Source organism: Alnus glutinosa, chromosome 8 (genome assembly GCF_958979055.1).
Source record: "Alnus glutinosa chromosome 8, dhAlnGlut1.1, whole genome shotgun sequence".
NCBI classification, from domain to species: domain Eukaryota; kingdom Viridiplantae; phylum Streptophyta; class Magnoliopsida; order Fagales; family Betulaceae; genus Alnus; species Alnus glutinosa.
In genome coordinates this window covers 19,199,609-19,223,858 of record NC_084893.1, presented here as the reverse complement: position 1 = coordinate 19,223,858, position 24,250 = coordinate 19,199,609, and the positions used below count along the sequence as shown (strand labels likewise).

Here is a 24,250-nt window from a genome sequence, read left to right as displayed (position 1 = left end):
TTAAACATCAAAGTCATTCCCTCCCGGCGGGCACCTCCTAGAAAACTTATATTTCCCCTCGATCTTTTGCATGTGCAATTTGGTCATGAGTATTTGACACCAGCTAAAAAACTGTTATCCTGTCATAACAAGTTATATTAGGTCCTAAAACTGTAGGTCTATTGACTTGGCTTATTAATTAATTGGTTTAGTACTAATGCTTTAAAAAACACCAAAGCCCAGCTGTCCTGCACTTATTCTTATTTGTTTGGATAACAAACTTAGCTACATGCCATAATCTTTCTCTTACTTACTATGAAACTCAGCTAGCTAGTGCAGTTCACATGCCATCTTTCAATTCTCTTACTCGCCATCGTTGCCACTACCTTGCTTTGCTTCTTTGAGAATGAGTTCCAAGAGCCTCTCGTACACTTTGATACCAGATTCAAGCATGTCAATGGCTCTGCTTCTATCGTTTGCCGCCACACTCAATATATCTTCCATTTCAAGCGTCTGCTTAACGGGAAAACTCAACTCTCTACCAGATAAACCAAGACTACTCCAATAATTCCCACCGGATAATTCATTGACACCTTTCCCTTTCCCACTACTAATCCCCGTGGCCACCACCATATCACTGATGCTCTCCGTCTCGTTTTTCAGAGCCATAATGACATGTCCTGTCGCCACCTCCCGAATCCACACACTTCCGTCTTCCGCAGCCGACACCACATCCCGCCCCTCATTCATCGTCATCAAAGACATGACTGCCCCATCATGCTTTTGAGCCCATTTCACCACTTCACGGCCGCTACTTCCAACCTTGATTAACGTTAATCCCTTGTAAACAAAACCATCTGATCCTGCCGCGTAAAACTCTGTCTCAGTTGGGTTTACTGCAACTCCGAAAATTGTGCATGGGAATGCCACCGTCCGTAGGTGCGTCCCGTGTAGAAGATTCCAAAACTTGCATGTGGAATCCAACGAGCAAGAAATTAGCGTGGTGTTGTATAAAGCAAGGCCAGTGACAGAATCAGCATGCGCGGCAAAGCGATGCAATATGAGATTGACTGATAATCCGTTTTCGTTTGCTGATGAGGCCTCGACGAGTCTGAAGATTGGTATGGCAACAATTGTACCATCGTCGCCGCCCGAAATCAAAAGAGATCCGTCGTCGGTGATTTTGAGGCAGGAGACGGGCTTTTCATGAGCAGGGAGTGATTTGAATACGTTCCCTAAGGGGAGGGACAATGCGTGGATATTGCCCGAAAGGCCACCGACAAAGACGTACGAGCCATCAGGCGTAGCGGTGAGGGGAGCAACAGGTTCGGGGAGAGGAAGGTAGTGGAAGACGGTTGAAGACCACCAGTTGTACAGGTGGACGGAGCCGGAAGCGGTGGCGGAGGAGATATGAGAGGCAGCGATGAAAGCGTTCCCGGCAAGGGCGAGGCCTTGACGAGGCGATCGGCTGCCGGTGAAGCGGGCTAGAATGGCGCCCGAGGAGGCATCATAGGCTGTAATGAGGCCGTCAGGAGAGCTAGTAAGTACAATTTCATGTGAAGAAGATGACATTTTTCTGGTAGGGTAGAGACAATAATGTGAAGTAGAATTAGAATAGAAGCTTAATTGTTTGATGTGGGAAAACGAGGAGGGCATGCGAGGGAGGGATTTCTGGTGGTTGGGGGCGTTGAAAACAAGGTGCTTATCATCGAGTTTGGCTTCTTCTGGGAAAAAAGGTGTTGGGGAGTGCACTATTAATGGCACATATCTACACTTTATGGCATGCACTACTAAATTAACCATATTGTTTTAGAAAAATTTAATTCTCAATCTTACCAAAATTGGAAGCAAAGTAAAAATTTATGTGATTAGAATATGTTTAGGAAAAATTATAGTTTAACTCCTTAAACTGTCAGCTATTTTGGAAGTAGTCTCAGAACTACTAATGCTTAGACATTGGCTTCCAAAACTATCAAATTTTTTTTAAAATGACTCATTTTGTCGAAATATGTCAACAATACCCTTGCCATGTGTCATTTTTTAATTAAAAAAATAATAAAACCAAAAGGTCAAATTTAAATTTGATTTTTTATCAGATTTTTTCGCAATACAGGGGATAATATTGTAGCATATGCATGTTTCAAACAACTCGTATAGTCTCTCCAATTAAAGGGTGTGAGTGGATGAGTCGTGACAAGGCCCATCAAGATGTCCTCATATGGCAGTGGATCTTCGAAAGGGATCATGATTCTCTTCACTTCACTTGAAATGGGGATGAACTATGTTATGGTTAATATTAGATTTCATAGATTTAATAGTGTATATCTTGCTATATGGTGAATATCTTGCTCTATGGTGAATATATTGCTACTTCATTTAAAAATTTTAAATAATGTGGTACAATATGCATTGTTAGATGCAACTGTTGTATTTATTCCTTTTGGATGGACTAGCATAGTCCATTTTTTATTTTTATTTTTATTTTTTTTTTATTTTTTATTATTTTGGGTCCATAATAGGCTGGACCTATTATGTAAGCATAGGGGTGTAAACGAGCTAAGCTACTCGCGAGCTTACTCGGGATCGGCTCGAATAAGCTCGACTCGTGCTTGAATCGATTATTAAATGAGCTACTCGTGAACATGAAAATCAAACTCGATTATTAAACGATGCAAACTCGTATAAACTCGGCTTGACTCGATTAAAGCTCGTGAACCCGCTCGTATAATGATCGACTCGTTTATTAAGACTCGACTCGTATATATATATATATATATATAACAAATAATAATTTTCAGTATATATTAAGTAGTAATATATGTCAATCATATTATTTATGTAATATAATATGACTATATAATCATATAATAATATAACATTTTGTCATATGACATAAAATTACTATATAGATGAATATGATTATATGTTCAAAGTATTATCATTAGATAGTTAGGAATCATTAGATCACGTGATTCAAAATCTAAGATCATATGAATTGTTAAATCATATAATCATACTTTTTATAGATAATCTTATAAGTCATATGATATTATATGATTTATAATTCAAAAAATAATTTTGTATAAGATTATTAAATACAATATATATTATAAAGGATATATGTATTTTATTTATTTATTTTTGTAATAAGGATACATGTACTCATGTATACTATATGTTAACCAATAGCATACAAACTTAATACATGTTAGCATAACTAACATTAATATATATATTGACATGTCCACACAAGAGGGGGACGGGGGATTCGAACTAGTGACCTTGGTTTCATGAGGCGTGGTCCCCAATCGATTGAGCTACCTCTTTGGGACAACTAACATTAATATGTTACTATGTTAGTAGCATAACTAATATTAATATTAACATAGTATCATAACTAACATTAATGTGTTAGTTAACTAACATAGTATCATTAGTATGTCATCATACATGTTAAATTAATATTCATATGTGTATATTAATAAAAATATGTATTTATGTATATTGACCATTTAATTTATACATACTAACTTAGTAGTACTAAGTTAATAAGCAACTTAATTAACATAATTAGTTACATAAGTATATGTAGTTAGAAAATTAGTTAATATGTAATATGTTAATATGTTACTATGTTAGTGTGTAACATTATGTTGAGAGGTCAAGTTACTATCTTAGTGTGTAACATTAAATTTTATAACGTTGGAATCAACAATGTATTTAATATAATCACAATTTAAGTGTTATAATTAGAATTTGGGTCACATTATCATACATGATCTAAATATTACCATTATATACTTAGAATAAATATGATTCATTATTATCATACTCATTATAGATTATCTCATATCATATGATATGATTAATAACTCATAAATATATATAATTAAAAATTAAGCTATAAGTATCAATTATAGTCACATAGTGATATAATGCCACATAAGTATACAAATTAAAAAAGAAAAAAGAAAACAACAATTAATCATATAGATACTTAGATATAAGTTACAACATATACTATAATAACTAATAGTCTAATAGCATATTAACTAGTTAGAACGTATATACTAACATATTAAATTAATAATATTAATGTTAGTTTTTTTTTTTTTTTAAAAAGCATATATTAATGTTAGTTAACTAACCTTTTACATATCTAGATTTTCTTAACGTTAGTTTTTTTTTTCCTAAGCATATATTAATATTGGTTAACTAATATTGAGTATAATTATATGTTAATGGTATAACCGTATGTCCGTATAACAGTATTTTATTAATCATTTAATTGTATAAGCTATTTGTTAATTAACTATTGTGATTTCGGTGTGAGTTTGTGATCGTTTGATTGCAATCGTGTAGAATGTGAGTCGTTGGCTCACAAATTTCATGAGCTATTCATTTTTTTATTTTATTATTATTATCATTTTTTTGAATTTCTCTAATTTCACTTCACTTTTCATTTTTTCTCTCCCCTTATTTATTATGAATGGTTGCTTAAAACAAATAAGAAATTAATATTTAGTTAAAATATAAAAATATTTAGAGAATTTGGTGTAAAAACTTTATTAAAAATAATAATAAAAATAAAATTTTAGCTAAAATTTAAATAAAATTTAAAAAGTTTGTTGAGATGCTCTGATGCGTAGAAATTGAAGGCATCTTTGGATTGACAATTTTCCACCCTATCAAAGAGAGGATTACATAAGGAATGTGTGGGATTTGTTGTTGCGTGGGATAAAGAAGAAACTAATATAAAAATGTCAAAAAATAAATGTGTGGCTGCCATTTGCCAATCAATTTGTATTACAGAGGAGCATTAGTTTTCTTTCATAATTCAGATTTAATTCTCAATTTCCTAGTTATCGAGAATTAAAAATCGCCTGAGTTTTTTTAGTCTTTTCCTCACTGTAGCGTCACAACTCACGCGTGCCTTGCTTGGTTTCCCTAGGTTTTGAGTCTTTTGAGTCTTGACTCTTGACAACCTGATGCATTGACGCAGTGAAGCTAACAGGCTGATAGCACGTCACAGTAAACAATCCACAATTCACGCACACTGCTCCAAAAAAAAAGCCTCATTTTCTTAATTTTATGGGCCGTGCGATTTTCTATTGGTAAATCTGAGCCGTTCGTTGCGAGATAATTGTATACAGCTGTAACCAATTCTTAGCCTTCACTTATCCTCCTCTACGCAACCACCCATCAGCACCCCAAACAGTCCAGACTCAAAACCTATCATCTTCTCGAACTCTCCAGACTCCAATCCACTCCAGAACCACAATTTCTCAATTTTCACACATCTCATTCTTATGTTCTTCCCCCTCGGCTTTCCCTTTAGCTAATATTCCATTCAGACAAACACCCCATGAACTTCTCCTTACTCATAACTCCTTGGCTCTTGCGTAGCTACTAACATCTCCATTGCCGAAGGCCACTATAGATTTCATTACAGATGTGGGTGCCGGTGACGAAGCTGGGGCGTCCCGTGAAAGTCATAAAGTCATTGGAGCAGATCTACCTCCACTCGTTGCCCATGAAGGAACGCCACATCGTGATTTTATCAGGCAAATTTATGTTATGTTATTTTGAGAAATTAATTGGTTACAGCTAAATTACATTTCTGAAATTTTGTACGAGTTGCACATTATTTGAAATTTTGTGGTTTATTTTTTATTTTTATTTTTTTCATGCTAAATCAATAAATTTGAATTGTGATATGGGTCGAGCTCGAGCCGAGTACTCGAGCTCGGGATCGACCAAAATGACCGAGCTCGAGCTCGAGCTCGGGCGGTATTTTTTCCTACACGAGCCGATCTCGCACAAGATTTTTCAGCTTGTGTCGAGCTCGAGCTTTACTGTTACTTAAACGAGCCGATCTCGAACAGGCAATACCTGCTCAGGATCGGCTCATTTACACCCCAATATAGATTTGTGCCGCTATATTTTCTTTAATATTGATTTGCGCGTCGTCGTCGTGTATCAGTGAACTTTTTATTTTATTTTTATTTTTTTTGTGGTTCCAAGTTGTTTTTCTTGTGAGTCAATGACGATATAATGCATATAGGTTCTCTTCCGCGAAACTTTCATCCTCTTGTGCAACGGGTTTCTCCAATGAATTGCTTATATTATTGTGGGTGTGCATCTAGATGAAGGTTTTGTTCTTCTTCCTTTTTCGAAATTTGGGCTTAATGGAAGAATACTAACTTCTTTTTCTTCCTTATTTGAAATTTGGGCTTGATGGAAGAATAATAACGAAACAATTTTTTTTTTTTTGATTTGTCTTTTGACTTGAAGTCAAATACTGGCTATTAATTGTTCAAAAAGAAAAAGAAAAAGGGAAGAGACAATATTTTTATGACTTGAAGTCAAGTACATAAACTTATTAAAGTTACAGTACTGTTTTGTGTTATGGCCTATGGGATATGCGTGCATGAGTATGACATATACTTGTTTTATGGATACTCTGTTTTTTTCTAATTTTATATATTTATTTATTTATTTGTTTTGTTTGCAAAACTCTTAAATCCCTTACTACAATGAAGCAATATTGTACATCAAAACATGATTTGGATTGGTTATATACCCGCCTATCGTGGGACTAATCATGACAAATAATTGTGTTTTTTTTTTTCATTGAAATTTTAGTGCAATATGGATAATGCTCTTGTGTATATGATTAATGGTTTGGATTGATTATATACTCACCTATCGTGAGACTAATCATGATAAATCGTTGAACTGTTTCATTGATTATGTACTCACCTATCGTTGGACTAATTATGATAAATTAATTGCTGTGATTATTTTGTGAACTGCAATTTTACTAAGGTCCATACAGATAACTGATTTGCCATATTGGAAATCATTATTTTGGTAGAATGCTTAGGACGGTAAAGAAATTATTAAATACTCGGCACTTGATGACTAAGTCTTATCCTAGCTCTCGTTAGCAGGTAATCTCAAGTCGTTGTATTTAATTATTTTGCTTTATCATGTGTATGAGTTCATTGTGTGTGGAACTCTAGCATAAAATTTTGAAATAAACAATTTGTGTAAGAGTCTATTGTGCAACGTGACTCTAGCATGAAAAATATGATGACAATATAAGTGCATGTTTTTCTTTTTTTTTTTACATGTATAATAAAGTCTTGTTGTGATGTTCTCAGTTTTGGAAAATCAAGGTTTGTCCCTCCCATTATCTGCCATCAAAACTCTGGCGGAGACTAATTATGAAGATTGGTATGAGTCTCTCACTATCAATTTAACTATCATAAATCTTGATTTGGCGTTGAGGGTTGAGGCACTTGCTGCACTTATTGAGAAAAGTTTCGCTGAAGAAAAGACCTACTACGAACGTTGGGGGCATTCTAATAGGACTTATCTTATGATCATGAAGTACACCATTGACAAGTCTATTAGGCAGAGTATTACTTGTACTGATAGTGTTAAGGATTTTTTGGCTGCTGTTGGGGATAAGTTTACTAAGTTCGACAAAGCAGAGAAGGGAACTTTCATGAAATTACTTACCACTACCACTTATGATGGTGTTAGTGGAGTTCGTGAGCATATTATGAAGCTCACTCGTTTCTTCAACAAGTTGAGGCAAATGAAGGTTGAGCTAGCATACAGTTTTCTTGTGTGGCAAGTGTTGGAGTCATTACCATCTCTATTTGATGCCCTCAAGACCACCTACAATGCTCAAAGAGATTAATAGAGCTTGAGTGAAATGACTGCTATAGTCACTCAAGAAGAAGAGGTGATGAAAAAGGAAAAATCTCATGCTATTTTTATGATGACAAATGATAGTGGACATTTTAAGAGAAAATTTTATAAGGGCGACAACAGTGACAACGAGACACATAAAGTAAAGAAATTCATAAAGTTTTCTCAGCAAATTGGCGTAGGTGTCTCTTTGGAGCCTAAGATAGAAGAATTCAAAGAAAAATGTAATTTTTGTCATGTATATGGGCACAAGAAGGCAAATTACAAGAAATATACGGCTTGGTTAGAGAAAAAAGGAATTACAAAGCACCAGAAAGCTGAGTAATGGGGAGTTGAAGGTGAACATGGGAAACGGTGTGGAGGTTGGACAAATGTGGATACATTTTTTGAGATTGGAAATGGAATGGTTATCATTTATAATAATTATGTTGTGGTTGGTTCTGGCACATTGTGTGATGGTTTATACGTGATTGACTTGATGCATTCTTTATCTCATTTTTCTTCTAGTGCTTCTTTTGTGAATGCTGTGGTTGTTTCCAAGTGTAGTAGGAACATTGAGACTTCCTCTATCTTGTGGTACAGACGTTTGGACCATATTTCTAGGCCAAGAATTGAAAGGTCGATTTATGAGCTTAAACAAGTTTCAAGGCAGTGATATTTAAAATTTGATGGAATTGTCACTTCTTGTGGTTTCAAGGAAAATGTTGTTGATCAATGTATATATATTTAAAGGCCAATGGGAGCAGATATATTTTTCTTGTTTTTTATGTGGATGATATATTGCTTGCAATAAATGATAATGAGCTCCTGTTTGAAACTAAGTGTGTGTTGTCTTCCCATTTTGATATGAAAGACCTTGGTGAGGCCTCTTATATATCAGGAATACAGATTCTTGGTGATAAAAATAATGGTGTTCTTGAGTTGTCTCGGAAAACCTTCATTGACTAAGTTTTGAGTAGGTTTTATATGTAGTTATGCTCTCTTGGAAAGACACCAATTGTGAGAGGTGATATATTTTCAAAGTCTCAATATCCCCAGAGTGATAATGAAAGGACTCAAATGCAAGCAGTTCCATATGCATTAGTTGTGGGCAGTTTTAATGTATGCTCAAATGTGTACACGACTTGATATTGCTTATGTTGTAGGTGTACTTGGGATGTGACGACCCTTTTTTTTTTTTTTTTTTTTTAATACAAACATAAATGAGTCCTTATAGTGGTACGGTGATGTGTCATAAAACCAACATATGATACATACCCCAAAATATGTACCTGGTAAATCAGAGTATAACATATATCTAACTATGCAGTGAAAAACATAAACCTAAATAGTGGAAATCACAACTTATACATCTATCACAAATTATTTACAACAAAGAGCCATTTAACATCTATCTGTTTAAATCTTATCAACACAATAATGGCTCGAAATACAAGTGTCACAGGCGACACGAGCCATAAATCAAACCTATAAAATAGTGGACAACCTGTAGTCTAGCAGTTACGACCGTCGCGGCGAGCTTCAGTCATAACGTCCCAAGTACACTGCTACCAAACCATAAACTATACCGGAGTACCTGCAAGTAAAAGAACATCATCTATATGTTTGTGGGGTTTTGCGACATCCGTATAGGTGAAAGGATGAGTTAACCGTCTCAGCACATAATACCGAAACCTAAGTGATATTAAACTGACTGAGTTTTCACAAGAACCAACTTTTTCTTTATAGTCTTGCGAGCACTATAACAACTACCAATTTTATAAACTTTTGTTTGAAAACCCCTATAGCTGATATAGCAAACATCAACTAATAGAAAACGTTTTAAACATACTAGGCAGCTGAGATTATACATAGAAGTTCTGTTATAGAAACAACTACGTATGAACTCACCTACAATAATACTTTATAGTTTGTTTGCTCAAGTTTACATGCACGCAACGACATTCCTATGCACATAACCCTTAAGCTAGAAATAATGGCATTTAGTCTGTTGTATCGAAACACAAGCATCCCCATGCATAAGAAATACCAACACACTGTACATTGTTACACGAGACATATCTATATAGAGCACTAGCATCCTTAAGTTAATGAAACACCTGTCTCCCAATACATTGAGGCTTAATGCATTTTTTGGAAATACTAAAACAAGACATTTTGTAACGACCCACCCCAAATGACACAATACTGTCAACTTTTGGCTTCCCATATCAGACTTCCCAGGAGGTCACCCATCCTGGGATTGTTCTCGCAGCGGCTCGCTTAACTGCGGAGTTCTAATAGGTTCATTGCCATCACGGCTTTAAAACGCGTTGTATCATAAAGGGTACATTTATACATATAAGCACATCCTCATTCCCAGGCGATGTGGGACGTCACAATCACCCCCTCTTTGGACCCAGCGTCCCTCATTGGGCTTGTGCACGCTCCCACCATCTCAGGCTGGGCAATGGCTCTGATACCATTTGTAACGACCCACCCCCAATGACACAATACTGTCCGCTTTTGGCTTCCCATATCAGACTTCCCAGGAGGTCACCCATCCTAGGATTGCTCTCGCAGCGGCTCGCTTAACTGCGGAGTTCTGATAGGTTCATTGCCATCACGGCTTTAAAATGCGTTGTGTCATAAAGGGTACATTTATACATATAAGCACATCCTCATTCCCAGGCGATGTGGGACGTCACACATTTAGCTTAGCTATACAAAGGCATTTGCATTCTCAGTTATCAGTAACACTACGCTCAAATACATTGAGATTTATTGCCTTTGAACTTCAGTGTGATTATGCGAGCACTAGAGTGAGACTCCAATATGCAATCACGTCTTTGCTGAAGAACAAATAACAACTGCCTACTATACCAAGACATAACATTCCAATCTCTGAACAATGTGAACATCTAGGCACATCCAAACCCAATGCTTCTTAAATCATGCAACTAATATGTTTAGCAAAACTACAATATATAAGACATGCAACACATTCCATCACATCACAATATATGTATGCATATGTGAGTACCAGTGGCGGAGCCAGGATCTTGGTTCAGGGGGGTCAACATTAAAAAATAAAATTGAACAAAAATTAATTAAAAATGTTAAAGATTATGTCTAACGGAATAAATAATAATTCGATAAAATTTAATTATTGTTTAATATTTAAACAACAATCTACTGACAGATTTGCTAAATTTATCTTGACACGAGCTTGTTTAGAATTTTATTTGGAGCTCAATCAAATAATTGTTGTTCTCCATAATATCAAATAACTACAATTATATATTTTATATAATTAAAATAGGTAACAATATATATATATATATATATATATATATATATATATATATATATATATATATATATATATATATATAATTTAAAAGAATAATCTAAATATAAAATATTAATCAATATAAAAGTTTGATTAGGTACCTAAAATTTTTCAAAACAGAGAAATTGCCAAAAAAATAATTGATTTTTTTGCTCTTAAATTTTTCAAAATAGAGAAATTATATAATTTAGGTTTTTCTTTTTTCATTAGCACCTTAAATAGATTAGCATGGACATGATACATATATTAATATAATAATTCGGTTTGGTAACTTTCAAACCAAAGTCAAGTTTGACAGTGACGCCACTCACGCTTGGAGTCTCAGTGTCTCACACTACTTACGTTAAAAAACAAAGGGACGGAGCAAATTATTTAAATGATGCGTTTGGATTTAAACAACCGTGTGGTATAACAACAAAACTTATTGAAATGACATGTTTTAAAGAAATAAAAGGGTCATCGTCTTCCCTCATCTAACCTAAATTATATAAAATAAAAATAAAAAATAAAATAAAATAAAAATAAAAAAATCAAGACGTCCTTGGCGTCACTTGACTCGTTTGCTTCTGAGTGGCTAAGGGTAATGTCGATTGCCCTTGATGAGTGTCTGAGAGGGGGCAATCAGGACATCTACAGGATTTTTTACCAGGGTAGGAGAAATTTTAGGGGGTTGGGGGCGCATTTGACCCCTCTCGACCCCCCCTCCCTCCGCCCTTGGGGAGTACCATGAGTCGTGGCTCAAGGTTGTGCTCTTATGGCACATAAGTAATCATGCTGTACTCTTGTGACACATAAGTAACTATGTTGTGCTCTTGTGGCACGTAATGCATCATGTTCCCAATTTTATAACTCACTCAAAAATCATAATCATATTATAATGCAAATCACAGTTTACAAAATTCCCAACCATATCATACAGTCACACCATTCATTTCAAACTCCACATATCATATACATACTTCAAAACATCATAATTTCAATATACTCAAGAATACTCAAATCATCCAAAACATATCATAATTAACATTCAGTTGGTTCGGGATTGTAAAACAATATATTTTTTGCAATTCATCATATATGAAAATAATACTTCTCAGTGAGTAGAATACTCACCTTGGCTGCATAGGACTCATGACTCCAACATTTTCCCCATGTTCTAGTTACTTAAACTCTACATTGGAGAACAAGTCGAGATCTCCAATCATGACACGAGCTTGCAAACATTAGTAACATTAGATTATGCTATTGAACTCTATACTATATGGCATGTACACTACCAGTGTGCTCACACGTCGCATTACTCGCTTCTAAAGCTAGTTAAGTATCATAAACTACTATTAGGTTAACATTTAAATTGAGGTTCATATTTATCTTGTTCATTAATACTAAGATGTATTTACTATTTTCATTAGCTTATATATTATTGTTCTATCATATTATTATTGTTAACCATTTTATAGCTTCTTTGTTTATTTACTAAGTTAACAATATATATTTAACTCATATATATGCATATGTATATATACATATCTACATATACACATTCAATGCTTAAACATAATCCGATGATACACTAAAATACTTAGTGTACATGGATAAGTGAATTAGGTATCAAGTTGTCTTGTTATCATTATTAACTATTATGTCTTATAGTTAGTTTATTCATTTAAGCTAACTCAGTATATTCGGTCCCTATATATATATACTTATTGACGTAAGATTATATTAGACATCACAACTCTATGTTCTTCTAACCTTGACCATTACATTAATGCTTTACTAATTTCTAACCTTCCAAGTAATTTAGGTTATGAGACCTAAACACACTAGCTATCATTTATCTTATTTCTCATTTCTCACTTAGTACCAAGATGACGACTTTAATTATTAATTATCAATTAGCAATTCATTCTCCTTTAAACTCCAAATGAAACATAATAATGAATCTAACTTTAATCAATTCAACTTTATCCAACACATCCCCAAAATCCTTATTTACATAGCAAGGCCAACTTCTTTCTCAAGTGGGAATAACCCATATCTTCTACCTAAAATCTCATAGCAATTATCATCATTAAACCACCAAATTAACACTACAAAAAATTCCAACATCAACATGCTAATCAACAAATTCACAAATCCAACTCCAATTTCAAAAATTCCACCAAAACACCCATCAAAATCACATTGCAATACACATTAAGTTCCATACCATTATATAACCAACCCAATCAGAATTTCAACAACTAAAATACACCTATCAAAGCCCCATATCTCAGTCATGACCATAAAAAAATTCCTCCCAAAATTACCCCCCGAAACTAGACACTTTTGAGCCTTATACTTCACTGGTTCCACCCAAATTATCAAGAATCACATGCATATATTCAGCCCACAAAACCAAGCCAATTAACTCCACTAATAATCAATCCATAAATATCACAGTAACCGGGTACACAAAACCCATCCAGAAAACCATTTCAAAAGCCACCCACAAAAGATTCATTTGGTTAACCCTACTAAAAATCACCAAAAGTTCCAGAAATTACTCAATCCAACTAACTCAAACATCTACTGAAATCAAAGAACCAAAACACCAATCTTAAGCTATAAAAATCGAAACCACAAATGGGGAGAGTACCATTCGGCCTAGCTATATAAAACTTTAGATTTCTTCTATTTCAACAAAACTCAAATCAAACTCCATTTTTGTTTAGCATAATCCCTAAATTATAAACGCAAACAACAATCCATTCAAACCCTAGAATATCTTCTAAATCAAACCCCAAAGGACCCATATAGTTTTACAGAAAACAAAGGGGGATAAACGTGAAATCAAAGGCAAGAAAGAAGATAAATTTTACCCATGAGTTCCTAGCATTTCGATCTCCCAAAATTTTTGCAGAAAAATCTCTCTCTCGACAGCTTCACACTCTCGGGCTCCATCTCTCAGTAGCTCTCTCGATTCATCTCTCTCTCTCTCTCTCTCTCTCTCTCTTAGCTGGGTGTGTGTGTGACGGTGAGTCAAGAGAGGAGGAAGACGAAGGGAAGAAGAGAAGGAAGAAATGGAGGGGTTCGGGTGCTGCTACAGGCTGGAACCGAGGTGAAGAGAGGAAGAAGGAAGAAGAAGAGAGGGAAAGATCGTGCGGGTGAGGGGGAGAGAGGTCCGGATCCGTGCCTAAGGTAGAAAGAGAGAGAGGAAAAGAAAAGGAAAGAAAGAAAATGGATAGGGTGGGGGACACATGGCACAAGCTGAGTGGTTGGGAGGAGATAATGAAATCCTCCACAGCCAACTAGGTAATGACACGTGGCAAGGGGAGATTTCTTTTTATTTCAAAACCTCAACTTCTATTAATTACATCAAAACCCTTATTTCTAATAATTATATCATTTAACCATTTACATTAAACCCCCACATATATCTAAACTACACTTTTATTAATGTAATTAATTATTTATTCAACTATGACTCACTATAATAATTATCACTCTATTTCTCTTATTTTAACCTAGACTTATTTTATTTTCTTAACATAAATATTATTACCTAGAATATAATTATTAATCTCATCTATTTAATAAATATGATTTATTAATTGTAAAATATCCTATTTATTTTCTTGATCCAGGTTTAAGTCACTGGACAGATGCAAAGAAAGTACTGAGATACTTGAAGGGCACTAATTATAGATTTTATGCTGACATATCGACGATCCGATATTCTTGATGCAGTTGGATATTCCGATGAGACTTTTATGATGATAGGAGATCCACTTCTGGATATACTTTTATGATGGCAGGAGGATCTATTTTATGGAAAGTGTCAAACAGACGCTTACAGCTTCCTCAACTATGGAGACAGAGTATATAGCTTGTTACCAAGCTTCATGTCAGGCTATGTGGCTGCAAAATTTTATCTTTGGGCTGGTTATTATGGATACCATTGCGAAGCCACTGAAGATATTTTGAGATAATTCTGCAGCTATTTCTTTCTCTCTGAACACCGGAAGCTCTTCGCAATCCGAGCATATTGAAATAAAATATTTGTTTGTTAGAGAGAAAGTAGTTGAGTCTCACATTTGTGTTGTGCATACTCCCACAGAACAGAACATTTGTTTGTTGGAAAGCTGAAAATTTGATTTTAAAGAGAGATACCGAAAGGTAATAAATTTATTTATAATCAATTTTAAACAATCTTGAAGTAATTTGGTCATTTGGATGGGTCAGTTTTCAATCCCCAAACTCTGCAATTATTTTATGAATAGCTGAGCCTGATATCAAGCCCTTTATAAATTATGCCAAAAGCAAGGCCAGTTTAAGAAGGATGAGGAGCCTACTATGAACTTTTGCCATGGTAGTTGGTGGTAAGAAACCCCAAGGGGTTGGCTCAAGTGGTAAGGGTCTTGGTCTTTGTGGTAGTCCCATGAGGTCTAAGGTTCAAATCCCTTTGGGTGCAAACAATTCTTTGGGACCAGCCCGCCAGCGAAGTCAGAGTATTTCCCGATCTTTGTGGAGGGGGCGCTTTATACGGGTCCGAGGTTTACTTAATAGGGGTGGGTACACAAAATAGCCCTGTCTTGGAAGGGTTCCACGTCATCAAAAAAAGTTGGTGGTAAGAAAACAATAGTATTGATCAGCGGTTCTAAACAATCAAGAAGGTATTGGTACTTCTGAATTTGATGGTGTCTATAGAAGCAAATGGCTAGTAAAATGCTTCCTTAATTTTAATTTATTCTACTAACAAAATTTGACATTTCAATCAAAATGAATTGGACTAATGTGATTTTAAGAACATTTGAATATGGTTTTTCACTAGGCTGCACAAATCTTTGTTAATTTACACAAAGTATTTCTAACTGCAGTGGCCATCATTTTCTCTTTTAAAGGAAGTTTTCTATGAAAACCACTAGGATCTCTATACTGTGTAGTGTACAGTAAAATAGGTATAACTTTTTCTATGCTTATTAGAATCGCGGTAAAGGAATTCCAACCTTGCGAACGAGGCATGCAAGACATTATGATTAAAGATATACAGTGGAAGGTTGCAGAACTAATCCATCACTTGGCGCAAACTGTGAAGCTGACTCATGATATGGATGATCGCAATTTGGAGTCTAGCTTTGAGAACCTGTATCACAACCCTGCTCTGGGTCGAGAGCATTGTGGTCGAAATGATCTATATAAAGACATAGGCTTCAAAATCATCATACCAGATTTCTCTGGTGATGTCTTGTGTTGATGACTATAGTTTCAAGAATATTTTTTAGTAAATTTTTGCTGCGTGTATGATCAATGTCAAGGTATAGCTAAAGCGCTTCAAGGTACTTATATAATGTATTATAATAAGAGGCATTGCAGAAGGCCTCATTGATTGGCTGAATGAAGTTGAAGGAGTCTTTGAGGTGCCAAACAACATGAAACTAAAGCTCGTCGCTATCAAGTTGAAGGGTCGAGTATCTACTTGGTGGAAGCAGTTGAAGCGTACACTGTAACGCCCCAAATTTGAGCTTGCAAATTCGTAAATAGAAACCTCTGATTTCCACGTGACATTACTACATCAGAGATAAACTCTCGCAACGGAATATATTTTTTTTTCTATAGTCATAGGAATTGATAGCAAAGCACATTAGAGCTGACTGAAATACCTCGGTAGTTTATTAAAAGTTACTTAGGTTTATCTTTACATGCCATATGCACACTAGGTGCATTGAAATTAGTGCCACAGACGGCACATAAGCATATAACATAAAACATGCCAAACATGACATCGTTATAAATATTTACATTCCATAAAACAAGACACACACAAATACAACTAGTAATTTCTTAGCTATCACATAATAGTTCGATAATGGTTTCAAAAACCATCAAAACTGATATATGGGTCCATGCCTTCATTCTCCAGATCTGCATCAGTAACTATGCAAATATGACGTCATCATATTTACATAGACAAACAAATGAGTCATCCATTTTCATAACTAAGTTACCATCAGATTAATAACAGTTCATAAATAATACAAATGCAAAGGTTGTATGATTATGCATTGTAATAACCATTTAGTTTGTGTTTTATAATCATTTTACTTCAGACCTCTCGTTCTTAGGTATCCGAACCCGTTCATGTCCTTTGCTTCACACTTAAAGTCTTACCTGTTTGCACTGGAATCCTACCGGTCCCAGCATTAGTTATATATTAGGACTTTGGACTCCATTGGGTCACTATGAACCCCCTGGGTCCACTGACTAGCCTTCTTTCCACTTGCTACTACATCAGCTTGTTGATGGCTATCTCATCAGCCGTTATATTAATTGGACACAACATGCAATGCATGAACAAACACATGCAATGAACACACACCACACAATCCTAATGAAACATAGAATCATTACTTAGTAAGTACATCCATACTTACTCTCATTGGTGTAATTTCTTAGCTCATTTTCTGTCATAAATAAATATATATAATATATTCATCAGTCATTTTTTCAATATTAAAACTGTATATTTTTACATCCATTCATTCATCGTTTTTAATCATCAATATTAAAATGTGAGTACTTATAAGTCTTTTGACATTTAAGCTTTATGTTCAAACACCGAAACTTGGTGACATAATGTTTAAACATAAGTTTTTTAGTCAAAGCACTTAATAAGTATTTTAGAGCAATTATGATTATCCACAAGAATTGTAAGTGTAAAACAAGACAATAACATGAGAATATAAATACTACAATTATTCATGTTTAACCACTAAAACACAACATAGTGCTCTTGGTGACATAACACTTAAACATGAATCCTAACATGATGATATTATGATGCAAATGATAGGGTAATAAGGTGGTAGAACCAACCCTGTAGGAATGCAATAAATGATAAAATAGATACAGGTGGTAGAACCAACTCTGTAGTAATGCAATAAATGATAAAATAGATATAGGTGGTAGAACCAACTCCGTAGTAATGCAATAAATAATAAAATAGATAAATATTAACAAGAGTATATTCACTATTTTACAAAAGTCATTAAATCAATTAAAATCACTACTTTGATTCATGGTTAAGCATCGAAACACGTGACATAATACTCAAACATGAATCTTAACAATTTATATGGAGAGCTATATAATAAATACACAAGTAATGAAATCAAATAGTAAGGAAGAGGTGTCAAGTGATTCATAAGATATTCCTTTGAAAGTTTCACGTTCAAACTATATATTTTGAGTTTTTGGACTTGATATAGCGGAAGTGAATTAAACGCTTTCTTAGGAATACCTAAGAAGTCACTCCATGCATCAAGATTACTTATCAATCTGTTAGTTTTTGTGTTGGCTACATTCTGTTGGACAAAATCACTTTTATGTAATGTTGCTGCTTTCACAGGGATGCTGCTTTATCCAGAGTCTACTCTTCAGCTAGGTTCTTCAAGAAGATTCTGTGAAGTTTTTAAGGAAGTTTATTTCGGTTCCCTGTCAGCCGTCCGGACGACGTGGTATTCCGTCCGGACGCTCTTCTGTCAAAGCATCATCTATCCGGACGATGAGAACTTTTCATCCGGACGCCCATCAATGTCTAGAAGCTTCGAACAGTTCAAGGTTGTATCCATCTGGACGTAATGGCAAATTGTCCAGACGCTCTTCAGAGTTCGAGAAGATCCCAGTGTTCTAGTGAATCCGTCTGGACGACGTGGTTATACCATCCGGAAGCCATTCAGTGTTTGACAAGCATTAGGGTTTCTGCCTTAAGACACAGTTATGGGAAGACGGCTACAACCGTCCGGACGATGTCCTCCATAAGGCAAGTCGTGCATACAAAGTTAAACTGTCCGGACGTCTGTCTTCATGATCCGGACGATCAAGCATCACATATGGAAATTGAGTGCACCAATTCAACCGTCCGAACATCAGCCTTCAGGGTCCAGACGCTCAAAGCCTTATTATGGTAATTACGTGCAGCCGAAGTGCAACTGTCCGGACACTAGGGCAACACCGTCCGGACGCGGCCTTGTTATGGAAGCTTTCAATGCTACTTTGAAAAGGCGGTTACAGTTGATCGTTCGGACTCTCGGTCAAGCCGTCCGGACACCCTCTGGTACTTTGTTCATAACGTTTTACTCAAATATCGGATTGGGACGAAATCGGCGTCGTTGGAAAGCTAACGAAAAATACTATAAATTGATAGTCTGACAGCCATTAACACCATCCGGATGGAAACATCAAGCGTCCGGACTGCCCTGCAGAATTTTCCAGAATTGCTTTTCAGACACGAAAACAGTAGCCCGTCCGGACGGCCAAGGCTACCGATCGGACGCGCGTGCCAGAGACTCCATTTTTTACTCGAATTAGGGCTTCCAAAGTCTATAAATAAGGGGTTCTAGGCATGCATTCAACACAGAATTCGGTGGTGAATTCCTTACAGCTTAGAGAGGGTGTTTAGGGAGATATTGAAGATCTGCTAGCTCTCTAACTTTTTCCAGTGTATGATTTGATCAGCTGTGAAGTCTATCTAAGGGGTTGGCCCTAAGGTAAATGATTCCAATAAAGACCCCTTCAAGTAGGAGACCTGGTTGAGAGGCGATCGTGTTGGGTTACACGTTAGAGTTCAAGATATGAACACTGCATCAAGGATATGTGAGTGTTACTACTTTGTATCTAGTCTTGTCTTCTGAATAGTGGATATCTTGGGTTTGGTTGTCCCGGAGTGGTTTTTCTCATCTTGAGTTTCCACTTCGTTAACAAAAATCTTGTGTTATTTATTTCCGCATTATTCTGTTAACATATTGTGCACACACACACTTGCTTTATATTAGAAGTCAATTTCCATTTTTCACAATCTGATTTGGAGAGAAAAATAAACTTCAAGAACATCAAAGTGGTCATGGGATAGAAGGAGAGAAAAAGGGAGAGAAAACCAAAGCAAACACTTTCATGGAAGTTGTCTATGATTCGTGTGGAAAAACAAAGACCCCTGCATGCTTATTTATAGAAGGCAAGTAGGGGTAGAAGGTGCAAAATGTAATAAAATAATTAACTTATTAGATAATTTCTTGCAAACTAGTCCTTACTTTATTATCTATTTGAATATTAGGATTTTCGTCCAACTAGAGGACAGCCTACTCCGAGCAATTTTTCGATAGTCAAACCTACTCCGATTGACATAAAAATTTTGAGGGTAGATAGAGGACTTTAAGACTAACACTTTCTCTTTTTAGTTAGACTCATTTCGAGTTCGTTTTAACTCCGTTCTGGTCCAGTCAAAGTTTCTATATTTTAAGCCAAAATATCTTTAAACTACTTTCTGCGTTCACACTTGCTTTAATGATTTTTCTTTCTTGTCATGATTACTCTTTGTGATATTCTTCCTTCATTAATACTTCTTGTTTTTTATACATAAATGTTTCTAGAAGCATGGAGATATTTCTCTTTGATAGTTCTTCGTTTAATTCGACAGTTGAGTCATTTAAGCACCGGTTTTGGATAAAAAGTCAACTGTTATTAAATTGAATTATGACTTCACAGGATTCAAGTATAAACTATATATATATACTATATTGAGTAATTATAAGCCATAAAAACATATTTATCAAGCCTAAATTTAGAAGTCAAAGTTCAACCAAAAGTGCCACTTGGCACCTAAATTGTCAACTATAAATCCAAAAAGTCAACCAGTGGACTTTTCACAAAATTTTACCATGTGATAGATATTTCTATTGTGAGTACAACGGTCTTTGAATCAACTAAATTTGAGTCTGTTTGACCTATTTTTGGTTCAATCAAAGTTTAAAGCTTAAATGTTACTTTTAAGTTTTTAAGGGTTTTTATGTTTTGATCTTTTAAGTTTTCAAAACAACTTTAGGTTTGCTTATAAAAACCTATGGATATTGTCTCCTCAACAATATCAATGATTTCTTAAGAGCTTGAAATTACTGGGCGTTACATACACGAGGAAAAGCAAGGCAAACATAAGAAGTGCGATTGGGAGAAGACGAAAAAGAAGAGGAAAAGACAATTCTTACCCTTCGGCTACACTAAGATCCTTTTACAGAGGCTTCATACTCTTAGACAAGCTACAAGATCTGTTGATGAGTATACGAAGGAGTTTTACCAGCTGATTACCTGGAACGATCTTCTCGAGACCGAGCAACAATTAATGGCTCGCTACTTAGTACCCATTCACTATGGACAATCTTAGAGGTATATCAACGTTCCATAACTGGAGAGAGGCAGCGAGGAACAATACCAAATATGAACCGAGGGGAGAACAAAACTTGCGGGGGGGCTCGTCCTAATCCTCCGCCTGCATAGGGCCAAACTTCTAGCTCTAAGATTCCTTGTTTCAGATGTGGGAACCTAGTCATCAATCGACAAAGTCCTGAAAGCTTGCTAGTCGGACGAGCAAAAATCTATTGATCGTGGTATCCAAGGAAGCAGTCTCAAAACTTCAGCTGAAGACAGATTGTCAACCCCAGCCGTACAAGCTTTCCTAGCTAAAGAAGGCCAGTGAGGAAAAAGTTGATAAGAGGTGACTAGTTTCATTTTCAATGGGTCGTAAGTATTTTGATAATTCCTAGTGTAATGTAGTGTCCATGGATGCATGTTACTTGTTATTTGGTAGGCCTTGGCAGTAAATCAAAGCATGATCCATGACGGGCTTCAAAATACTTACGCCTTATGCATCAAGGGTAAAAGGGTGGTGGTAGCACCTAGGAGAGAGGGATCCATGCCTTCGCAAGTTACTAAGAAGAGCATGAACCTTCTGTCTATAGCTCAGTTTTTGGAGGAGGTGGAGGAAGGTGGCATGGTGTGCACCTTGATGGAGTGTGAAGTGATCACAAGAGGAGATGTATCGGTAGAGCTATAAGTGATGGTATTAGAATTTGCAAATCTGATGCCGGAGGATCTACCACCTGGTTTACCACCCATGAGCGATATAAAACACCTGATCAACTTTGTGCTGGGGTCAACCTTGCCAAATCATCAAGCTTATTACCTTAGCCTGAAAGAAACTAAGGAGCTTCAATGTCAGGTTACCGAGTTGCTAGAACGAGGCTGCATATGAAAGAGCATGAGATCATGTGTAGTTCTTGCTCTCCCAACTCCGAAGAAGGAAAGGTCCAAGCACATGTGCGCTGACAGTACAACTATAAACCTTATCACCATGAAATTTAGATTTTCGATACCTCGTTTGGATGACATGCTCAATCAATTATCTAGCTCTAAGGTCTTCTCTAAAATCGACCTTAAGAGTGAGTAGCACCAGATCCATATTAGACTCGAAGGAAAAACTTTATTCAAGACACAACACGGGCTGTATGAGTTGATGGTCATGTCCTTTTGACTATCCAATGCACTAAGCACGTTTATGAGGTTTATGCATCGGGTGTTGAATCCATACATGGAGAAATTTGGTGTCCTATATTTTGAGAAAATTCTCATCTATAGCCATTCGTGGCAGACCTACTTGGAGCACACTAGCTCTATTTTTGAGACACTACAGAATGAGAGTTTCTTTCTAACTACTTCTGTGAATTTTCTTGGTTTTTTCGTTTATTTTTATGGTGTCTATGAAGATAAATTAAAGGTAGTAGTGATCCTAGAGTGGCCTACACCAAAGAGAATACATGATGTTCGGAGTTTCCACTGGTTGGCATCCCTTTATTGATGGTTCATCTCGAACATTAGCATTGTGCCCCTATCATGGAGTGTTTAAAGGGCCAATCCTTTCATTTGACTACATAGCAGGGTAAAGTTTTCACTTGGTGAAGCAAAAGCTAACAAAGGCACCCATTCTTGCTCTTCCAGACTTCAAAAAGATGTTTTAAGTTAATTGTAACTCATCTGGATTGGCATTGGGGCTGTTCTGAACCAACAAGGTCATCTGATTGCCTTCTTCATTAAGAAGTTCTTGGGGTAAAAAAGAACTATTCCATGTATGATCTAGAGTTCTATGCTATTGTGCAGTCTTTGAAGCATTAGTGCCACTACTTGGTGGCTACAGATCATGAAACCTTAAAGTATATGAATTGTAATGCTCATAGATTATTTATCAATAAATAACCTAAAATATTACCACCAACTCCTCATTATTAGGTAATTGCAGTAGAAAGTGTATGTCTTTTTTTTGTAAACCACACATAGAATATAAACATTTCGAATTTAAACAAGAGCAACTACCAAACCATCAACCACAATATCTTACAATATTAATATAATCATAGGAGTATCACCATAAGTTGATAATAACTACGAGTTATACATCAAAAGATAAGCTAAGTCATCTATAAAACAGAAATAAGTCTAGGACATATCATAAGTCTGACGTAATCAACACCTAAAAGGAAATAGGTAAGGAGCCTTCTACATAAAAATAGTAACACTATCTTAGGGCAGTCTATCTCCCAAAAATGCACCTCAACGAAATCAAACTCTTCAACAAGAGCTTAAAGAAACTCACCATACGCGGCCTCCATCTCTTTGCCATCTTCTAGTATCAGTTCTTTTGTAAAACAAAGATATTTTGTAGGTGTAAAACAATGTTTTATAGGTGGAAAACACAAAATTTGTAAGCCAATGACTTAGCAAGTATAATCTTGCGCGAGGCACAATTATGTAATGAACCCTTATTAATTTGAACATAAAAGTAAAACATCACATGCAATAGTACACATGTCAGTATGATAAAATCGAAAATCATGCTGATGAAATACATAGATACATATTTATATTATAGGTCATAACTATATTCACAGTTGGGTTTGCGCATTCCATGAGGACTTCTAGTACAAACTTGATGTCCCAGGAATGCTTATAGCAAGCCATCCCCTAATTGCCCGACCAGGACCAAACCCGAGTGATTCACCAACTTCTATTTTTATTTTTATTTATGCATGTGAAATAATGGTGTAAGTATCACACAATCATTCATTGTAAAAGATATTTCATCTTACTTAGAAATTTAGGACTCACAACAATGAATAAGAAGGCATTTCATAATATTATAAGGATGCACATTTCATATTAAAATAGTCATGCTAAAATATCGTTATTTTGATTCACGTGAGAAATACTCACTCTGTGTATAAAAGTCCCCAATAAAATCTCTTTCACAGATCTTAATTTTCTCATCTGCAAGGTATTCTATCGTTATTCAAGCTTCTAAGTTAAAAATTCTAACCTAGTACCTAAAACCTCAAATTTCTACATTTTTCCATA

At 35.6% G+C, this 24,250-nt stretch overlaps 3 protein-coding genes across 3 annotated transcripts in view; 1 reads left to right on the top strand and 2 right to left on the bottom strand.

Moving 5' to 3' along the window:
• Window positions 1-230: 230 nt before the first annotated feature.
• On the bottom strand, window positions 231-1,551 carry LOC133874771 (protein ROOT INITIATION DEFECTIVE 3-like). Its single transcript, XM_062312640.1, has one exon. The coding sequence runs from the start codon at window positions 1,549-1,551 to the stop codon at window positions 343-345; it is 1,209 nt and encodes a 402-aa protein (XP_062168624.1). The 3' UTR covers window positions 231-342.
• Window positions 1,552-7,135: 5,584 nt separating this feature from the next.
• LOC133876187 (uncharacterized) lies at window positions 7,136-7,690 on the top strand. Its single transcript, XM_062314471.1, has one exon. The coding sequence runs from the start codon at window positions 7,136-7,138 to the stop codon at window positions 7,688-7,690; it is 555 nt and encodes a 184-aa protein (XP_062170455.1).
• An 8,975-nt stretch (window positions 7,691-16,665) lies between these two features.
• The window catches only part of LOC133876543 (protein VTE6, chloroplastic), a 30,668-nt gene continuing 23,083 nt past the window's right edge, over window positions 16,666-24,250 (bottom strand). The window contains exon 5 of the mRNA XM_062314832.1: window positions 16,666-16,951. Within this exon, the coding sequence (XP_062170816.1) occupies window positions 16,859-16,951 (93 nt within the window). The 3' untranslated portion in view covers window positions 16,666-16,858. The remainder of the gene's footprint in view (window positions 16,952-24,250) is intronic.